The sequence below is a fragment of the Prionailurus viverrinus genome, unplaced genomic scaffold (genome assembly GCF_022837055.1).
Source record: "Prionailurus viverrinus isolate Anna unplaced genomic scaffold, UM_Priviv_1.0 scaffold_67, whole genome shotgun sequence".
In the NCBI taxonomy this organism is placed as follows: Eukaryota; Metazoa; Chordata; class Mammalia; order Carnivora; family Felidae; genus Prionailurus; species Prionailurus viverrinus.
In genome coordinates, this window is record NW_025927629.1 from 572,896 (window position 1) to 593,356 (window position 20,461).

The window sequence follows — 20,461 nt, forward strand, 5'->3', positions numbered from 1 at the left end:
CTGGGGCCCCTCCATGTACAGGCCAATAGCCTGACAGTGCCCACTCCTACTCAGTTTTTTTTAGGGGGGGGGGGGGACAAAGAGAAGTGGTCAACTGTGAATACTGCCCCCACAGCAGTGGCCCAGCCCAAAGAGGCCAGTCTAAGCTGGGGCTCTGGCTACAAAGGTTTCCCTAGCAGCCAGGTTGCACAGTAACTATAATTGAGTGGGGTGCCTGTGATGGCCCTGCCTTCCACCCAGTCCATGGGTTTTGGGGGAGCTGCAGTGCATCTGCAGAAGACCATGCTGGGAGTCCCTCAGGGGACTAGGCTTCATTTTTCCTGCTAGTGTTTGTTTTCTATTTATCTGTCTAATAAATATCTCATTAACATTACCCTTTGAATTTAAAAATTATTCTAAAGAGAAGCAGTTTGAGCACAAAAATAGACATATAGATCAATGGAACAAAATAGAGAGTCCAGAAATAAACCCACAGTTTCCTGGCCAATTAATCTATGACAAAAGTAGGCAAGGATATACTGTGGAAAAAGGTCTCTTCAACAAATGGTGTTGGGAAAACTAGACATGAAAAGTTACGTGCAAAAGAATGAAACTGGACCACTGTCTCACACCATACACAAAAATAAACCACAAATGGGTTAAAGACCCAAATATGAGACCTGAAACCATACAATTCCTAGAAGAAGCAGTAATTTTTCTGACATAGGCCATAACAATGTTTTTCTAGACATGTCTCCGGAAGCAAGGGAAACAAAAGCAAAATAAACTACTGGGATCTCATCAAAATAAAAGCTTCTGCACAGCGAAGGAAACAGTCAACAAAACAAAAAGGCAACCAACGGAATGGGAGGAGATATTTGCACATGATGTGTCCAATGAGAGGTTAATATCTGAAATATGTTAAGAATTTACACCACTCCTCACACACACACACACACACACACACACACACACGAAACCCAAATAATCCAATTAAAGTGGGCAAAGGACCTGAATGGACATTTTCCAAAGAAGACAAACAAATGGCCAACAGACACATAAAAAGATGCTCAACGTTACTGATCATCTGGGAAATGCAAATTGAAACCACAATGGGATATCACTATGTATCTTTCAGAATGGCAAAAATCAAAAACACAGAAGCAACAGGTGTTGGTGAGGATGTAGAGAAAAAGGGACACTCACACACTGTTGGTGGGAATGCAAACTGGTGCAGCCACTCTGGAAAACAGTAGGAAGGTTCCTCAAAAAGTTAAAAATAGAACTACCCTATGATCCAGTAATTCCACTACAAGGTATTTTCCCATAAAAAACAAACACTAATTTGAAAAGATACATGCACCCCTATGTTTATACCAGTACTATCAACAATAGCCAAACTATGGAAAAAGCCCAGATGTCCATTGACTGATGGATGGATAAAGAAGAATGGTGTATATATATATATGAAAAAGAATGAAATCTTGCTATTTGCAACAATGTGGATGGACATAGAGGATTTAGTGTTAAGTGAAATAAATCAGAGAAAGACATACCATATGATTTCACTCCTATGTCGAATTTAAGGAACAAAACAAATGAACAAACAAAAAAAGGGACAAAAAAAAAAAAAAAGCCCAGACTCTTAAATATATTGAACAAACTGGTGGTTGCCAGAAGGGAGGGGGAGGAGGAGGGTATAGATAAAGAGGATTAAGAGATGCAAAGTTCCAGTTATAAAATTAATAAGTCATGGCAATGAAAAGTGCAGCATAGGGGATATAGTCGATAATATTGTGATAATATTGTGTGGTGATGGGCAGGGACTGCACTTATGATGAGCACTGAGAAATGGATAGAATTGTTGAATCATTATCTTGTATACCTAAACCTAATATAAAACTGTATATTAAAGTATACTTTAATTTTAATAAGATAAAATAAGAAAAAAAGAATAGGAACAGTTTCTCCACTGTCTTGCTAACTTTCTGAACTTGTTCTTTGGTAATTACTTACTCATATTTTGGTTTGCATTTATTTCTAACCAATGGAACATTCTCTATATCCTTAACTCATAAAATCTGTTCTCTTGGATCCTGTACATTGTTAAACACAAATTAGGAACACAGGATAGAGTATACTGGTTATAACCCTTGGCCACTCCTCATACAGAAGAAATTGGTTTGTCTCTTCCATATGAAGAACTTCCGTGTACACTGTTGGTAGTCTGTCTGCACCTGCTCGTACATACGGATACAGATGCAGAATACAGAATTCTGCTTGTAGATACAGATGCAGAATATAGGAATCTTGTGTTGTTTGGTCATATTTTTCAACACAATGTTCTTACACAGCTGAACTATCATAGCAGATTTCCTCACATCTCCCAAACCTGGAAGTTTAAGTTGTCACTTAGGCAATCAGCCTCTGCTCCCATGTCTTGAGAATGCTAACCTCCATGAGTCCCAATGAGACCACCTCCTACTGCAGAAGCTGAAAATGCTTGCCCAATATCCCTTGTTGCTGGGGCAAAGGCAGGTACTCTATACCTGGCAATCTGGTGCACTTCTGCCAGATTATGGTGTAGGAGTTAATTACATGAAAAAGTACCCACTAATTCCCTGAGACCATTTCTTCCTCAACTCTTCATTCTCATTTCTGTATACTCATCAGTAATGCCTATGAATCCACTAAGATAGCCACTCCTAAACACGTCTCCAGCTCCATATTCATTGCTTCTTTTTCCTCCACTGCTCTCCCTGTATCCTACCCACTATCTGCCAGCTTGCACTAAAGCACTGTGCATCCCATTCACATCCTGACAACATGACAATCACCTCAGGCTCTCATGACCCCTCTGCCTTACTCCCTCTGGCTGCAGCTACCATACTGTCTCTTACCCAGGCTCTTCCTGGTAACACGGTACTGCCTCCAGAATGTGAAAGCCAGTAGACAGGGTCTCCTTCCCTCTTGGCACCCCCTCATATCATTTAATAGATTTCCCTTCCTCTAAAAACAGCCAGATTTGTTTTCTGCTTATAGCTAAGACTAATAATTTTACCTTAATATCTGTTTCTACAATCTCAAAATCCAACTAAGACTTGCTTCCAAAAACTCATACCTTCCTGAACCTCAGGGTTTCCCCTCCCCACTTTCTGTTGAGAAAATGGTTAAGAACATAGAAGTAAATGAGCCCATACTGACCCCAGATATTTCAAACCTCAGAATACATCAACTGTCAATCAGGCATGAATTTCATCAAAATATTTATGATTTAGAACTGATAGGGATGTTGTGACCACTATTCTTAGGGGCAGAGAATGCAACCCTAGGACACTCACACTCATTCTCATACCTTTATCTCAGTGGCGGATGAAGGACCAAATCAAAGGCAACAGAAGAAAAACATTAACAAGAACACATATTTTAATAAGTGCTTTGAAGACATTCCAACCCTAACTCTGCAGAGAGGGCAGATGAGTGTCATCCCTATTTTAGAGACCAAGTGGAAAGGATCAGGGACTCCTGCCTCCACCGTGCTGGTCCCATGATCTAAGGGTGTTTGGAAGCCCAGACAGACAGTCTAGCTGAGTGGGAAGTTGGGAATGACACAGAGGAATACAGGCCAAATGAGACCTTGTCTTAGAGCCTCAGCATGAGTCTGCCTCTCATACAGTCAAGCCACAGGAAAGGGAAAACTCTCCCCGTGAAGGAAGAGAAGAACTTGTAGATTAACTCCTGAGTCCTGGCATTGGTAAAGGTCACCTTCCCACCATGATAATCCAGAGCAACTCCAGTCTGCCTTGGACAACATGACAGGATCTGGAAAGGCTCGAGACTGGTACCTACATACACCCCAGCTGAGGAGAGCTGCAGGTCCAGAACCCCTCCTCAGGGGTGAAGGCGAGACACCCTCTCCTCACCACCGACTCTCTGGCCATCCCCACCAGGCAGAATTTCAGCCATATTCCATTTTCATTCTCATTTCTGTACCCGGTGGGACTGTAACCACCAGGGGTGCCCACTAACCCACCCAGGTAGCTAGTGCCAAACATGTCTCTGGCTCCACCCCAGTAACACACTGCATCTTCCTCCTCTGCCCCCCACCATATCCTGTCCACCCTCACCTCCCAGTACACTTTGCCCCACGTGAAGCCCCTACTGACAAGCACTCCAGGCTCAGGGTCAAATCTCCAACCATGTTGGTATTTGTTCATCCACAAACCAGTGAATATCAGGCTTTTCTCATTGGGAGACACTGAGAGGCAGCCATTGGCTGGCTGGGAATTCAGGACGATCCTCGCTGTGGGGACACGGGGATAAAGTTATGGCGTCATAAGATATCAAAGGAAATTTTCCCTGTGGGTTCTGAGGCCTTTCTGACAAAGGTAGGAGACTCCCTTCAGGGACCAGGACAGAAATCTTAGACTTTGTGCTCATACCTTCCAGAGGGTGGGGAGAAGCCAGGGAGAGAATTCCAGGGAGGAAAAGAAGGAAGGGGCTGGGATCTTTATGGCTGAGAAACGCTGGGGAAGGATGAACTCTGAGACCTCAGGACAAAGAATTCAGGTACATTAGCTACCACAAAGACATTCCTGTTTAAAGAGCTGATCCAGGGGCGCCTGGGTGGCTCCGTCTGTTAAGCGTTCGACTTCAGCTCAGGTCATGATCTTGCAGTTTGTGAGTTCAAACCCCACATCAGGCTCTGTGCTGACAGCTCAGAGCCTGAAGCCTGCTTTGGATTCTGTGTCTCCCTCTTTCTGCCCTTCCCATGCACATGCTCTGTCTCTGTCTCTTAATAATAAATAAACGTTTAAAAAAAAATAAAGAGCTGATCCATAAGGGAAGCTTTACAGGAAAACTGTAATTTGGAGAAGGAGAGTTTACTCTGGGGTGAACATCAGTCATTATCCCCTCCAGATACTCACTGGTCTTATACTCCAGATCCCTCCTCAATTTTCCTAGAGTGAAAGAAGAAAAAGATAGTAAGCAATCCTGACATCACATCTTCTAGGTCCAGTTCTCTTACCGCCAGCTGACACTACTGTAAAAGCTGGCCAGGCACAATGAAGCCCAAGCAACATAGAGAAGTCGGTGCAGGAGACACACGGAGTTGTCCAGACCCCATGACTCATGCACGTACCTCTGCTGCTCACACCTGCTGCTTCATCACGCAGTCTTAAAGCATGTTCTCTGTGCTCTTAAACTTCTCGGCCTAAATCACACTACCTCTTCCCACTTGCTAAGAGACCTCTTGGAGATGAATTCCCCCAGTATTCTTTTTACTGTTTTATTTTTTAATATGATAAAATAACATAAAATTCACCATCTTTAGCATTTTAGGTGCATGGTTCAGCAGGGTTAAGTGTAGTTACATTGTTGTGCAACCAGTTTTCAGAATGTTTTCATCCTGCAAAACCAAAACTCTATACCCATAAAACCACAACCTTCATTCCCCCTCCTCCTGACCCCTGGCAGCCACCCTACTCTCCATTCCTAAGGATTTGATCACTTTAGGGAATTCCTAGAAGTAGAATCATACATGACTTGGCATTTTGTAACCATCTTATTTCACTCAGCATAATGTCCCTGAGGGTTATCCATGCATCCATGTTAATGTGGGAAATGGCAGATAAAAGTAAGTTTCCTTAGAACCTGCAGCCCTTTGACAAATACTTGAGGCAGGCAGAGTATAACATTCCTCCAGGAACCCCCTACTGTCTTAATGCTGATGCTTTGCTAAAGGGAAACAATCTTAGCTTGAGGACAGCTGGGTCTCCCAGATCCCATGAGTCTTCTTTAACATATGAAAATCACTTTGGAAACTTCACCCTGACTTTACCTCCCCCAACTCCCAAGTATATAAGAAGTCTCTCTCATGGTCCTGGGACAGCTCTTTCTGCCCACAGGTCCTGTCCCCGCGCTTTAATAAAATCACCTTTTTCACCAAAGACATCTCAAGAATTCTTTCTTGGCCATGAGCTCTGGACCCCCACCACTCCAAAACTGCATCGTGTGTTATCCATAGCTTCCCGAAATTCTTTTTCTTCATTTCTAGGTGCAAAACACCTTTTTATCTGCTTTGGGACCTACTCTGACTCTCCCTCAATCCAGGTAACACCCTTACACTGCCATGTGGACAGACTCCCTGGTTTGGACAGATTGACTCTCCCTCTCCAGTGTCCCCGCCTGGTGTGAATGGCCTGGATACAAGCAAGGAGCTATGAGGACCCAAGGCCAGAGCTGAATCCTAAGGATAAGCACTACAGAGAAAGAAAAGGGATTTTCTAGGCTCAGAACTTCTTCCTCCACCCATTCCCTTATCATTGAATCTTCTGAGTCCTTTCTCTAAAGAAAGAAGTTTATCTGAAAAGTCTTCTACCTGCCTTTTGATTGCAGCACTGACAGCACTTTTCAATCCAGAGCTTCTTCCAGGAGTATCTGGAAAAGACAGAGGCACTGCAGGAACTCCTGACGAAAGGAGGGTCTCCTACATCCATGTACACTCATGCACACACAACAACCACGCACCACAGGGTTGGGAGCAAAGTGGCACCTCCAGGAGGCCAGCCCCGCATCAGAGCCCAACAGTGTGATGTCCAGAGCTCTGAAGAAAGGGCCATAACCAGGTACTCTGTACGCACCACTGTACCAGTTGTGTATCATGTTAAAGAGAGAGAAAGCCACTTCCTGTCTTGGAAGTTCTTTGAAACATGCTACTAATATTTCAACTTCTAAAGAAATTACCTGAGGATACACACCAGATAAGTTAAAATTAAAACAGAACTTTAAATTTTCATTTTAAAAAGTCTTTCAATTTAAGACATATAGATAGCTGAGCAGAAATATATAAGCTAAATACAAAATGAAAGAAACACGAGATCTTGACCTTATTATCAGAAAGGATTGAATTCAAGGTGGAAATATATTAAATAAGACAACAGAAAGTATTTTTATGTTACTAAGAATATTATAATCCACAATTAAGATAGAACTCCCATCAAACGTCCCACAGGAGAAAAAAAGCATCAAAATGTAGAAAAGCAAAAACTATCATAATTAAAAAATGGGTAAGAACTCATTGCTAGTAGGAATCTTTGACCTCTCTTAGTCCATGACATATTGAGAAGTCAAAAAATAAGTATCGATACAAAACACCTTAATAACAAATTTACTAAGGGAACCCTCCTGGAGATAAATCAAATCCTGTTCCAAGCACATGCAAGATGCATCTTCTTTTCAAGTGTTTGGAACTGTCACAAAAATTTACAACATGCAAACACAGAATGCCTCAACAAAGTCCAAAAGGTGGAAAGATCAACAACCTTGTCTGTTCATGAGATTTAAAAACTATGAAACACAAACAAAACAAAAGAAAAACAAGACTAATGCCACTGACAAATGTTATGCCCCGAATTCGTGATCCCCAAATACCGCCAGGGAGCCGAGTCCGATGTAAAAGCAAAAGAGCCTTTATTTGAGCTAGCTCGAGCTCAATCCCCTACCTGCACCGACGCAGCGGTGAGATACCAGGGAGAGAGAGCGAGTTTCAAAAGGACAAAGGTTTTATTGGGGCCTAGGGGCAGTTGGTGAGGTAATGGCTGTGGCCTCAGCTGATTGGCTGGGGAAGGGTCCCAGTCCTGTTAGGCAGGTGAGGGGGGGAGGCGTGGTCAAGGTGAAGGACACAGAACAAGATGGAGTCGCCCCCCCCCCCTTTCAACAAATATCCTCTTTCTTAAACAAATCTTATGTTAAAGAGTAAATCAAAGTCAGAATTTTAAAATATCTAGAAAACAATAATAATAAAATACTATACACTGGAAATTGTGGTGTATGTCAAAAGTGGGGCTCATAGACAAAAAAAAATCATTAACTATAGGGGGGGAAAGCAGGTAATAGAGGAGACCAAAGTACAAATACACCAAATAAGAAATGAAAAATATTCAGGAGCACCTGGGTGGCTCAGTTGGTTGAGCATCTGACTCTTGATTTCAGCTCAGGTCATGATCCCGGGGTTGTGGGATCAAGCCCCACTTCAAGATCTGCACTGCAGCATGGAGCCTGCTTAGGATTCTCTCTCTCTCCCTCCCTCTCTCTCTCTCTCATGCTCTCTCTCTCAAAAAAAAATAAATAAAAAATATTTAGATATAAAAAGGAAATTAAATTTAAGGACATTATTTTGACCACCTATGCAAATGCTTTTGAAAAAAGTAGAATATATAAAAACTAAATTTTCTAATAAAAAATAGAGTGGATTTATTCTAAAATAAAATTGTTCCTTATAAGAGAAATTTAAAAAAAACTGTTTTCAGAGCACAAGTTCTTCATCTTTTTGATTAGGTTTATTCCTAGGTATCTTATGGTTTTTCTTGCAATTGTAAATGGGATCAATTCCGTGATTTCTCGTTCTGCTCCTCTGTTATGGGTGTATACAAATGCAACTGATTTCTGTACACTGATTTTGTACCCTCTGACTTTACTAAGTGACTCTATTGTATTCCTGAAACTACTATCACATTGTATGTTAACTAACTGAAATTTAAATACAAACTTAAAAAAAATAACAGGGGCACCTGAGTGGTTCAGTCAGTTAAACACCGGACTTCTGCTTAGGTCATGATCTCACAGTTTGTGGGTTTGAGCCCCGACAGGCTCTGTGCCAACAGCTCACATCCTGGAGCCTACTTCGGATTCTGTATCTCCCTCTGTCTCTGCCCCTCCCCCACTTATGCACTCTCTCTCCTCTCTCTCTCTCTCTCTCTCTCTCTCTCTCAAATAAATGAAGATTATAAAAGAAAGAAAGAAGGAAATGCCCTGCCTCGACTAATCAAAAAGAAAGCTGGAATAATTTGACTGATAGCAGACAAAATCCTTCAGGGCAAAACTATTACACTCATTTCTTATGTCATTGCTCGTCCCTGATGTGTGTGCCCTGTGTCCCCAGCCACAATCTGGCCACCTGCTGGGATTTCCTCCTGCTGGCCCAGCGTGCAGCCCACAGAACATACGCAGAGAAGCCCAGAGACCCAGGCGTCCCTGGATACCACCTGTGCAGCAGCGAATTCTCAGTTTAGAGTCTGTCTGTTCAAAGCTCCTGCGTCTGGTGTGGGTGGGACTTGGAAGCTGTCAGTGTGGCGCATCTGGCAGGCACTGCAGAGGAATCACTGCCCCCAGGCCTGTGGGAGTGTCCCCCTCTGCGCCAGCGGAGAGCAGGGGACAGTGTCCTGCGTAAATGTGCCCTACAGGATGCAGGGAACCAGGCACGAACCGGAGGAAGTGAAAACTGGGCTTTGGAAGCAAACATGGATCCTGAAACCTCTCGAATGTACCCCCGTACGCCCCCCACGCCACGTCTCTCAGCCCCCCACGGCCCTAACATGAGCTCCACAACAGGAATTTGTGCAGAAGTCCCTCCGCCTTCCCTGGACATCCTCCGCCCACCTCACTAGAGGTTTCTTCAAATAATCCTCCTTCTACCCTTGTCAAATTTCAATAATTTGAGAAAGAGAGAAAACAAACGACATCTGAGTTGTTTAAAGACAACAACAACAAAAAAGGCAATCAGTACTTACTTGCTTATGACGTCACTCAGGTCCTGGAAGGAAAGAGAAAACAGACACTGACATGGACAACAGCCTCCCAGGAGGGGGTGCCATTCCCACCTGGGGGGCACATCAGGGAGCAGGTGCACGACATCCAGGTACAAGCCATTCTCATGGGCCCACCCCTGCTCTGTCCCCATGGATGCTATCGGTTTAGAGGCACAAAAGCCTCCCACTGCCTTTTTCCCTGAGCTCCAGAATCTTCCATCCAGGGAACTTCACTTCATCTGTTAAGGGTCCCATCCAAGTCTCAGCCTATGTAGGAAAACCTCTGCACAAGGAACCGCATTCTACCCAGCTCATTCTCCAATTAATGTCCCCTCAGTGAACCGGACACCGGAGAAAGTTCGGCTCCCTGGTGTCTGTGTGCTGGTCCTGTCTTCCTAGTCCTGTGGTCCTTGGTACCTGCCCCAGCGTGTGATCACAGCCCGCGTACTAACCCTCAACAATGCTCCCTCAGTCCCTGCACAGCCTGTGATCACAGCCTGCGTACTAACCCTCACCAGTGCTCCCTCAGTCCCTGCACAGCGTGTGATCACAGCCTGCGTACTAACCCTCACCAGTGCTCCCTCAGTCCCTGTACAGCGTGTGATCACAGCCTGTGTACTAACCCCCACCAATGCTCCCTCAGTCCCTGCACAGCCTGTGATCACAGCCTGCGTACTAACCCTCACCAGTGCTCCCTCAGTCCCTGCACAGCGTGTGATCACAGCCTGCGTACTAACCCTCACCAGTGCTCCCTCAGTCCCTGTACAGCGTGTGATCACAGCCTGTGTACTAACCCCCACCAATGCTCCCTCAGTCCCTGCACAGCCTGTGATCACATCCGGCGTACTAACCCTCAGCAGTGCTCCCTCAGTTCATGCACAGCGTGTGATCACAGCCAATGAATTAACCCCCACCAATGCTCCCTCAGTCCCTGCACAGCCTGTGATCACAGCCTGCGTACTAACCCTCACCAGTGCTCCCTCAGTCCCTGCACAGCCTGTGATCACAGCCTGTGTACTAACCCCCACCAATGCTCCCTCAGCCCCTGCACAGCCGGTGATCACAGCCTGCGTACTACCCTCACCAGTGCTCCCTCAGTCCCTGCACAGCCTGTGATCACATCCGGCGTACTAACCCCCACCAGTGCTCCCTCAGTCCCTGCACAGCCCGTGATCACAGCCCATGAACTAATCCTGATGGGTGCTCCCCATTACCTGCACCAGCTTGTGATCAAAGCCCACGTACTAACCCCCACCAGTGCTCCCTCAGTCCCTGCACAGCCTGTGATCACAGCCTGAGTACTAACCCTAAAAAGTACTCCCTCAGTATCTTCACCACCATGTGATCACAGACCGCGTACTAACCCTCAACAGTGCTCTCTCAGTACCCGTACCAGCATGTGATCACAGCCAATGAACTAACCCCCACCATGCTCCCTCAGTCCCTGCACAGCCTGTGATCGCAGCCTGCGTACTAACCCTAAAAAGTACTCCCTCAGTATCTTCACCACCGTGTGATCACATCTGGTGTACTAACCCCCACCAGTGCTCCCTCAGTCCCTGCACAGCCTGTGATCACAGCCTGCAAACTAACCCTCACCAGTGCTCCCTCAGTCCCTGCACAGCGTGTGATCACAGCCTGCGTACTAACCCTCAGCAATGCTCCCTCAGTCCCTGCACAGCGTGTGATCACAGCCTGTGTACTAACCCCCACCAGTGCTCCCTCAGTCCCTGCACAGCCTGTGATCACATCCGGCGTACTAACCCTCAGCAGTGCTCCCTCAGTTCATGCACAGCGTGTGATCACAGCCAATGAATTAACCCCCACCAATGCTCCCTCAGTCCCTGCACAGCCTGTGATCACATCTGGCGTACTAACCCTCACCAGTGCTCCCTCAGTTCATGCACAGCGTGTGATCACAGCCTGCGTACTAACCCTCAAAAGTACTCCCTCAGTACCTTCACCACTATGTGATCACAGCCTGCATACTAACCCTCAGCAGTGGTCTCTGTTACCTGAACAGCATGTGATCACAGCCCGCGTACTAACCCTCACCAATGCTCCCTCAGTCCCTGCACAGCCTGTGATCACAGCCTGCGTACTAACCCTCACCAGTGCTCCCTCAGTCCCTGCACAGCATGTGATCACAGCCTGCGTACTAACCCTCACCAGTGCTCCCTCAGTCCCTGCACAGCATGTGATCACAGCCAATGAATTAACCCCCACCAATGCTCCCTCAGTCCCTGCACAGCGTGTGATCACTGCCTGCAAACTAACCCTCACCAGAGCTCCCTCAGTCCCTGCACAGCCTGTGATCACAGCCTGCAAACTAACCCTCACCAGTGCTCCATCAGTCCCTGCACAGCGTGTGATCACAGCCTGCGTACTACCCTCACCAGTGCTCCCTCAGTCCCTGCACAGCGTGCGAACACAGCCTGCGTACTACCCTCACCAGTGCTCCCTCAGTCCCTGCACAGCCTGTGATCACATCCGGCGTACTAACCCTCAGCAGTGCTCCCTCAGTTCATGCACAGCGTGTGATCACAGCCTCCCTCAGTCCCTGCACAGCCTGTGATCACAGCCTGTGTACTAACCCCCACCAGTACTCCCTGAGTCCCTGCACAGCGTGTGATCACAGCCTGCGTACTAACCCTCAAAAGTACTCCCTCAGTACCTTCACCACTATGTGATCACAGCCCGCGTACTAACCCTCACCAATGCTCCCTCAGTCCCTGCACAGCCTGTGACCACAGCCTGCATACTAACCCTCACCATTGCTCCCTCAGTCCCTGCAAAGCCTGTGATCACAGCCTTAGTACTAACCCTAAGAAGTACTCCCTCAGCATCATCACCACCATGTGATAGCAGACCGTGTACTAACCCTCAACAGTCCTCTCTCAGTACCCGCACCAGCATGTGATAACAGCCTGCATACTAACCCTCACCAGAGCTCCCTCAGTCCCTGCACAGCCTGTGATCACAGCCTGCGTACTAACCCTCAGCAGTGCTCCCTCAGTTCATGCACAGCATGTGATCACAGCCTGCGTACCAACCCTCAAAAGGACTCCCTCAGTACCTTCACCACTATTGATCACAGCCCGCGTAACAACCCTCACCAACGCTCCCTCAGTCCCTGCACAGCCTGTGATCACAGCCTGAAAACTAACCCTCACCATTGCTCCCTCAGTCCCTGCACAGCCTGTGATCACATCCGGCGTGCTAACCCTCAGCAGTGCTCCCTCAGTTCGTGCACAGCATGTGATCACAGCCCACGAACTAACCCCCACCAGTGTTCCCTCAGTCCCTGCACAGCCTGTGATCACAGCCGGCGTACTAACCCTGATCGATGCTCCCCATTACCTACACCAGCATGTGATCAAAGCCCGCGTACTAACCCCCACCAGTGCTCCCACAGTCCCTGCACAGCCTGTGATCACAGCCTGCAGACTAACCCTCACCACAGCTCCCTCAGTCCCTGCGCAGCCTGTGATCACATCCGGCGTACTACCCCTCAAAAGTACTCCCTCAGTACCTTCACCACTATGTGATCACAGCCTGCCTACTAACCTTCAGCAGTGTTCCCTGTTACATGCACAGCGTGTGATCACAGTCTGCGTACTAACCCTCACCAGTGCTCCCTGTTACATGCACAGCGTGTGATCACAGCCCGCATACCTAACCCTCACCAGTGCTCCCTCAGTCCCTGCACAGCCTGTGATCACAGCCGGCGTACTAACCCCCACCAGTGCTCCCTCAGTTCATGCACAGCGTGTGGTCAAAGCCTGCGTACTAACCCCCACCAGTGCTCCCTCAGTCCCTGCACAGCCCATGATCACAGCCCATGAACTAACCCTGATGGGTGCTCCCCATTACCTGCACCAGCTTGTGATCAAAGCCCACGTACTAACCCCCACCAGTGCTCCCTCAGTCCCTGCACAGCCTGTGATCACAGCCTGCGTACTAACCCTAAAAAGTACTCCCTCAGTATCTTCACCACCATGTGATCACAGACCGCGTACTAACCCTCAACAGTGCTCTCTCAGTACCCGTACCAGCATGTGATCACAGCCAATGAACTAACCCCCACCATGCTCCCTCAGTCCCTGCACAGCCTGTGATCACAGCCTGCGTACTAACCCTAAAAAGTACTCCCTCAGTATCTTCACCACCGTGTGATCACATCTGGTGTACTAACCCCCACCAGTGCTCCCTCAGTCCCTGCACAGCCTGTGATCACATCTGGCGTACTAACCCTCACCAGTGCTCCCTCAGTTCATGCACAGCGTGTGATCACAGCCTGCGTACTAACCCTAAAAAGTACTCCCTCAGTATCTTCACCACCGTGTGATCACATCCGGTGTACTAACCCCCACCAGTGCTCCCTCAGTTCATGCACAGCGTGTGATCACATCTGGCGTACTAACCCTCACCAGTGCTCCCTCAGTTCATGCACAGCGTGTGATCACAGCCTGCGTACTAACCCTCAAAAGTACTCCCTCAGTACCTTCACCACTATGTGATCACAGCCTGCATACTAACCCTCAGCAGTGGTCTCTGTTACCTGAACAACATGTGATCACAGCCCACGTACTAACCCTAAAAAGTACTCCCTCGGTATCTTCACCACCGTGTGACCACATCCGGTGTACTAACCCCCACCAGTGCTCCCTCAGTCCCTGCACAGCCTGTGATCACATCCGGCGTACTAACCCTAAAAAGTACTCCCTCAGTATCTTCACCACCGTGTGATCACAGACCGTGTACTAACCGTCAACAGTGCTCTCTCAGTACCTGCAGCAGCATGTGATAACAGCCCACGAACTAACCCTCACCAGTGCTCCCTCACTGAGCTTCAGCTCCTCCTTTCTGCCAACCCAAATGTTTGCATTTTTTTCAAGGCCAACATTAAACACGTCTTCTTTCACAAAAGCCTCCCTGCTAAACCTCTGTCTCCGTGGGCTCCATTCTGACCACAAGAGTTCACACTTGATTTTTTGTTGTCATTGTAAGCTACAGGTTACTATCTACTGTGTGGTCTGTGTGTATTACTCTCCCCTGCCCACTCAATTTAGGACTTAAAACCTATTGATTAGCTGATTACGGGTTATGAAAGTCCTCAAAAAATGATAGTAAAACTTTCTTCTCTCTTGACTTCTGGTCCAAATCTCATGCTAACTAGGGCCAAATCGCAGCTTACAGCAAGAAGATGCAAGTATAATGTAGTTTGCTCCTCACCTGCAAAAGCTCAACTGCAGGCTGCTGAGCCATTTTTTCCAACTCAGAAATGAGGGTTCCAAGCCGGACGGCGTCCTCTGAGCTCTTGGTGACATGGCTGTTCCTCCCGTGGACGAGCTCTTACTCTATCCTTTCCAGCAGGTCCAGTAGGTACAGCTCCCTTTCTCTCAGGAACTGGTGGCCCTGTTCAAACACTGACATGATGTCCTGCCTCTGACTCTGGAATTCTGTCTACAGTAAAGGCAGAGAGAGGAAAGGACTTCTTCTGGGAGGGAGGGGTTATGAGGACATGTGTGAGGTCTTCTGGGGACGAGTCCACAAAAGGGATTCCCGTGGTCACGCCCTCCCCTATCCTCAATATCCCCCCACATTGCCACCACCCTAATGCCACAGAGACTTCTCTCACCAGCAGGGCCTGAACCTCATCTTCTCCTGTTGACTGAAAATTCTGGATCCTGTCTCAGTCCCCCTTCAGAATCCTCAGATTATTTAAAATTTTACCTATGAAATTAACACAGATGGCCTCAAGATGAAGATGAAAATGCCCTCAATGAGAAAAGAGAGATACAAAGTGATTCCCAAGTGAAGTCAGACACGTTGGACCTTCAGCAGCATAATAATGGTCATGTGGATGCAGAATGCTTTCTGTCGTAGTTAACGAACGAGAAGCAACATCACTGCTATGCTAGCTTAGAGCAGTTTCTTAGAATTGACATAAAACAATAATTTATTTTCATTAATACTACAACTTACAGTGTGCTTCTTATTTATACTTATAGTCCCTTTCCATCAAAAACATAGACAATTTATATTTAAACTAATTATTAACAGTGGCACCTGGGTGGCTCAGTCAGTTAAGCACCTGACTTTGGCTCGGGTCATGATCACACGGTCCATGAGTTCAATCCTCACATCAGGCTCTGTGCTGACAGCCCAGAGCCTGGAGCCTGCTTTGGATTCTGTGTCCGTTTCTGTCTCTGCCCCTCCCGTGCTCACACTCTGTCTCTTTCTCTGTCTCTCAAAAAATAAAATAAAATAAGCATTTAAAAAATTGTTTTAATTAAAAAATAAACTAATTAATAACCTATAAATAGAACAGAAAATTGAAACAAAAAGTGAACGAAAGCATATACAGTAACTACAAATTATTGAGAGGATGACAAAATTGGTTTTAAGATTCCTGTCAGCCAAGGAGAAAAGAGAACTGATTGCATAATCCTTCCTTAGCAAACAGGAGGAAACATACCAGCACCTCTAAGGCAATAATATTTTCCCTGAGATTACGTTCTGAAAGACATCTATACAGCTACGTGCTAGAGTACCACAGTTTGAAGGTGCATACCAGGAATGCTATCAAGAGGGCAAGATACTATTCTGTTAGCTGAGACCTGATCCAAATGCCTCCAAAAACAAAACAACAAGGCAACAGGACAGACTTACTATTATAAACAGATATGGAAACAAATGAGGTTTATTTTCAAAATTCAAAGGGTAACACTTTACCAAGAACTTCCCACACTAAAGACCTTGTACCTTCACCTCATACCTGTTAGGATGGCTACCATTAAACAAAAAGATAATAAGTATTGATGAAGATGTACAGAAAAGGGAGACTTACTGCACTCTGGGTAAAATTGTTAGCTGGTGCAGCCACTACAGAAAACACTGTGGATGTTCCTTAAAAAGGTTAAAAAATATAACTGCCACATGATCCAGCAATCTTACTTCTAAATATTTACCCAAAGGAATTGCAGTCAGGGTCTGGGGGCACCTGGGTGGCTCAGACGGTTAAGCATCTGACTCTTGATTTTGGCTCAGGTCATGATCCCAGGGTCATAAGATCAAGCCCCATGTTGAGCTCCACACTGAGAGTGAAGTCTGCTTGGGATTCTCTCTCTCTCTCTCTCTCTCTCTCTCTCTCTCTCTCTCCCTCCCTCCCTCCCTCCCTCCCTCTGTCCCTCCCCTGCTTGCTCACCTGCACACATGTGTGCATGCTCTCTCTCAAAAAAAAAAAAAGAAAAGAAAAGAAAATCTGGATCTCAAAAAGGTATCTGCACTCCTGTGTGATAATACTGTGTTACAGCATTATCCACAACAGCCAAGATATGAAAACAATCTAACTGTCCATCAGTGAATGACTGGCTAAAGAAAACATGGTGCATACAAACAATGGAATATTACTCAGCCTTAAAGAAGAAGGAAATCCTGGAGGACATTATGCTAAGTTAAAGAAGCCAGACACCAAAACACAAATATTGTATAATCTTATCAAACTCATAGAAGCAGAGAGTAGAAAGGTGGGTGCCAGCGCTGGAGGGGAGGAAACTGGAGGCAGTGGTCCAAGGCTACAAAATTTCAGTTACACAAGACAGATAAGTTCTGGAGACACTGTCTAGGTCATTGTACCTACAGCCAACAATACTGTATTGTATACTTGAAACTTGCTAAGAGGATAGATTTTTTTAAATTTGTTTATTTATTTTTGAGACAGAGAGAGCATGTGCACAAGTGAGGAGGGGCAGAGAGAGAGGGAGACACAGAATCCGAAGCAGGCTCCAGGCTCTGAGCTGTCACCACAGACTGAGCCACCCAGGCACCCAGAGGATGTATCTTAAGGATCTTATGTTAAGTGGTCTTGTTATGCACATAAATAATGACAATAATAAACAGGGCAGGAGGAAACTTAGGGAGGTCAGAGATTCGTCTGTGGTCTTGATGATAGTGGTGGCTTCACAGGTGTATGCCTATCTCCAAACTCACTAAGAGTGTACATTAATATGTACAGCTTTTCTTTTAATTTTTTAATGCTTTTTTAATTTATTTTTGAGAGAGAGCATGAGTGGGTGAGGGGCAGAGAGAGAGGGAAACATAGAATCTGAAGAGGCTCCAGGCTCCTAGCTGTCAGCACAGAGCCCGACATGGGATGCGGGATTTGAACTTGTGAACCGCGAGATCATGACCTGAGCCGAAGGTGGCCGCTCAACCAACTGAGCCACCCAGGTGCCCCTTATATGTACAGCTTTTCACATGTCAGTCACATTTCAATATAATGTTTTTTTTATTTTTAAAAATTCATTTATTTATTTTGAGGGAGAGAGAGAGTGAGCATCAGCAGAGAGAATCCCAAGCAAGCCCTGCGCTGTCAGTGCAGAGCCTGATATGGGGCTCAAACTCACCAACAGTGAGATCATGACCTGAGCTGAAATCAAGAGCCAGACGCCTGACTGAACCACCCAGGCTCCCAAGATAATACTTTTAAATAGAAAAAGAATTTGGACCTTGTCCCGAAGGCACCATAATAGAACCTTTTTGGCGATGAGAGTGAAGCTAGGGTCTGGCAGAACTCTTCCCTGATAAGAGTGTGCAGCCTTCTCTGGGAGAACCTCAGGGTGATGTCTGCGCTCCTGGGACTCCCGACACATAACACACAGTATTTGCTGGTCATCCTCGCAGTAATAATGGAGCTTCTCCAAATGCAGCCCACACAGCTTCTCTGCTTTTCGCTGAAGTGGTGCATCCTCTCTGGGCTGTCTCTCCTCATCTACCTTCACCCTCCAGATGTTTCCCACTAGGCTGGCCATCTGCCACACATGGCGAATACTCTTCCCTGAAGGCTGGCTTGCAGAGAACAGTGCAACGGCAGCCCAGTAGAGTCACAGACCTGAATGATGCAGCGGTAGCAGAAGACGTGATCGCAGCTGATGGCTACGGGGTCTCTCAAGTAGTTGAGGCAGATGGACCGGAGCACCTCGCCCTCCAGCTCCCTCAAAGGGAGACAGCAGCCATGAGAGTGACCCAGACCCTGCACAGACCTCCTTCTCAAGGCAAGCAATTACTTTATAAGAAGACATGAAGGAAAAGATAAATTGTGAGTTTAACCAACATCAAGATAGAATCTGTGACAAAGGTTTTCTGTTTCGTGTGTTACCAACATGGGTTTAAGTGGGGCATTCCAGAAGATGGTGGAAAGTAAATCTCCAGTGCAGTCTAAGGGGTTTGCTTCACTCTTAGTACATCAGCTCAGTAAAAAATATTTGCTGTAAATAATTCAATAGTAGAAAATTAGAATTTTAAAAATGTAGGTCTGTATCTCAAAACTCATTGAGAACATGAAAGATAGACTACCAGAAAGTACTAGGCCTTGGGGCACCTGGGTGGCTCAGTCAGTTAAGCGTCTGGCTTCAGCTCAGGTCATGATCTCGGTTGGTGGGTTTGAAACCCACATCAAGCTCTGTGCTGACAGCTCAGAGCCTGGAGCCTGATTCGGATTCTGTGTCTCCCTCTCTCTCTCTGCCCCTCCCCTGCTCACACTCTGTCTGTCTCTCTCTCTCAAAAATAAATAAACATTACAAAAATTTAAAAAGAAAAAAAAAACAAAGCACTAGGTCTTTTTCATTACAAAATTACCTCTATATTTTTAGTGTTTTTACTGTAAATTCTACATTATCTTATATTCTCTACATTTTTTTATCTAGTATCCCTTTTTCCACTTTTATATTTTCAACATTTCTTTAGTATTTTATTATTTTTAAATTTTGTTTTTCTTTTTTTTAGTTTACATCCAGGTTAGTTAGCATATAGTGCAATAATGATTTCAGGAGCAGGATCCAGTGATTCACCCCCTACACATAACACCCAGTGCTCCTCCCAACAAGTGCCCTCCTTAATGCCCCTTGTCCATTTAGCCCATCACCCCCACAACCCCTCCAGTAACCCTCAGTTTGTTCTCCATATTTATGAGTCTCTTCTGTCTTGTCCCCTCCCTGTTTTTATATTATTTTTGTTTCCCTTCCCTTATGTTCATCTGTTTTGTCTCTTAAAGTCCTCATATGAGTGAAGTCATATGATTTTTGTCTTTCTCTGACTAATTTCACTTAGCGTAATACCCACCAGTTCCATCCACGTAGTTGTAAATGGCAAGATTTCATTCCTTTTGATTGCCGAGTAATACTCCATTGTATATATATATACCGCATCTTCTTTATCCATTCATCCATCGATGGACATTTGGGCTCCTTCCACACTTTGGCTATTGTCAATAGGGCTGCTATAAACATTGGGGTGCATGTGTCCCTTCAAAACAGCACACCTGTATCCTTTGAATAAATACCTAGTAGTGCAGTTGCTGGGTCGTAGAATAGTTCTATTTTTAGTTTTTTGAGGAACCTCCATACTATTTTCTGGAGTGGCTGCACCAGTTTGCATCCCCACCAACAATGCAAAAGAGATCCTCTTTCTCCACATCTTCGCCAACATCTGTTGCTGCCTGAGTTGTTAATTTCAGCCATTCTGACAGGTGTGAGTTGATATCTCATCGTGGTTTTGATTTGGATTTCCCTAATGGTGAGTGATGTTGAGCACTTTTTGAATGCTCTGTTAGCCATCGGGATGTATTTTTCATAAAAGTGTCTGTTCATGTCTTCTGTCCATTTCTTCACTGGAATATTTGTTCTTTGGGTATTGAGTTTGAGAAGTTCTTTACAGATTTTGGATACTAACCCTTTATCTGATATGTCATTTGCAAATATCTTCTCCCATTCTGTCAGTTGCCTTTTAGTTTTGCTGATTATTTCCTTCACCATTCTGAAGCTTTTTATCTTGATGAGGTCCCAATAGTTCATTTTTGCTTTTGTTTCCCTTGGCTCTGGAGACATGTC

At 45.8% G+C, this 20,461-nt stretch overlaps 1 protein-coding gene across 1 annotated transcript; it reads right to left on the reverse strand.

The window, feature by feature from the left end:
- Positions 1-3,387: 3,387 nt before the first annotated feature.
- On the reverse strand, positions 3,388-19,032 carry LOC125159840 (tripartite motif-containing protein 26-like). Its single transcript, XM_047848507.1, is given in 8 exon segments — positions 3,388-3,854; positions 3,857-4,282; positions 4,908-4,940; positions 6,362-6,420; positions 9,552-9,574; positions 14,805-14,987; positions 15,211-15,305; positions 18,466-19,032. Coding segments are annotated over 6 exon segments (807 nt in total). The 5' UTR covers positions 14,838-14,987; positions 15,211-15,305; positions 18,466-19,032; the 3' UTR covers positions 3,388-3,621.
- Positions 19,033-20,461: the final 1,429 nt, after the last annotated feature.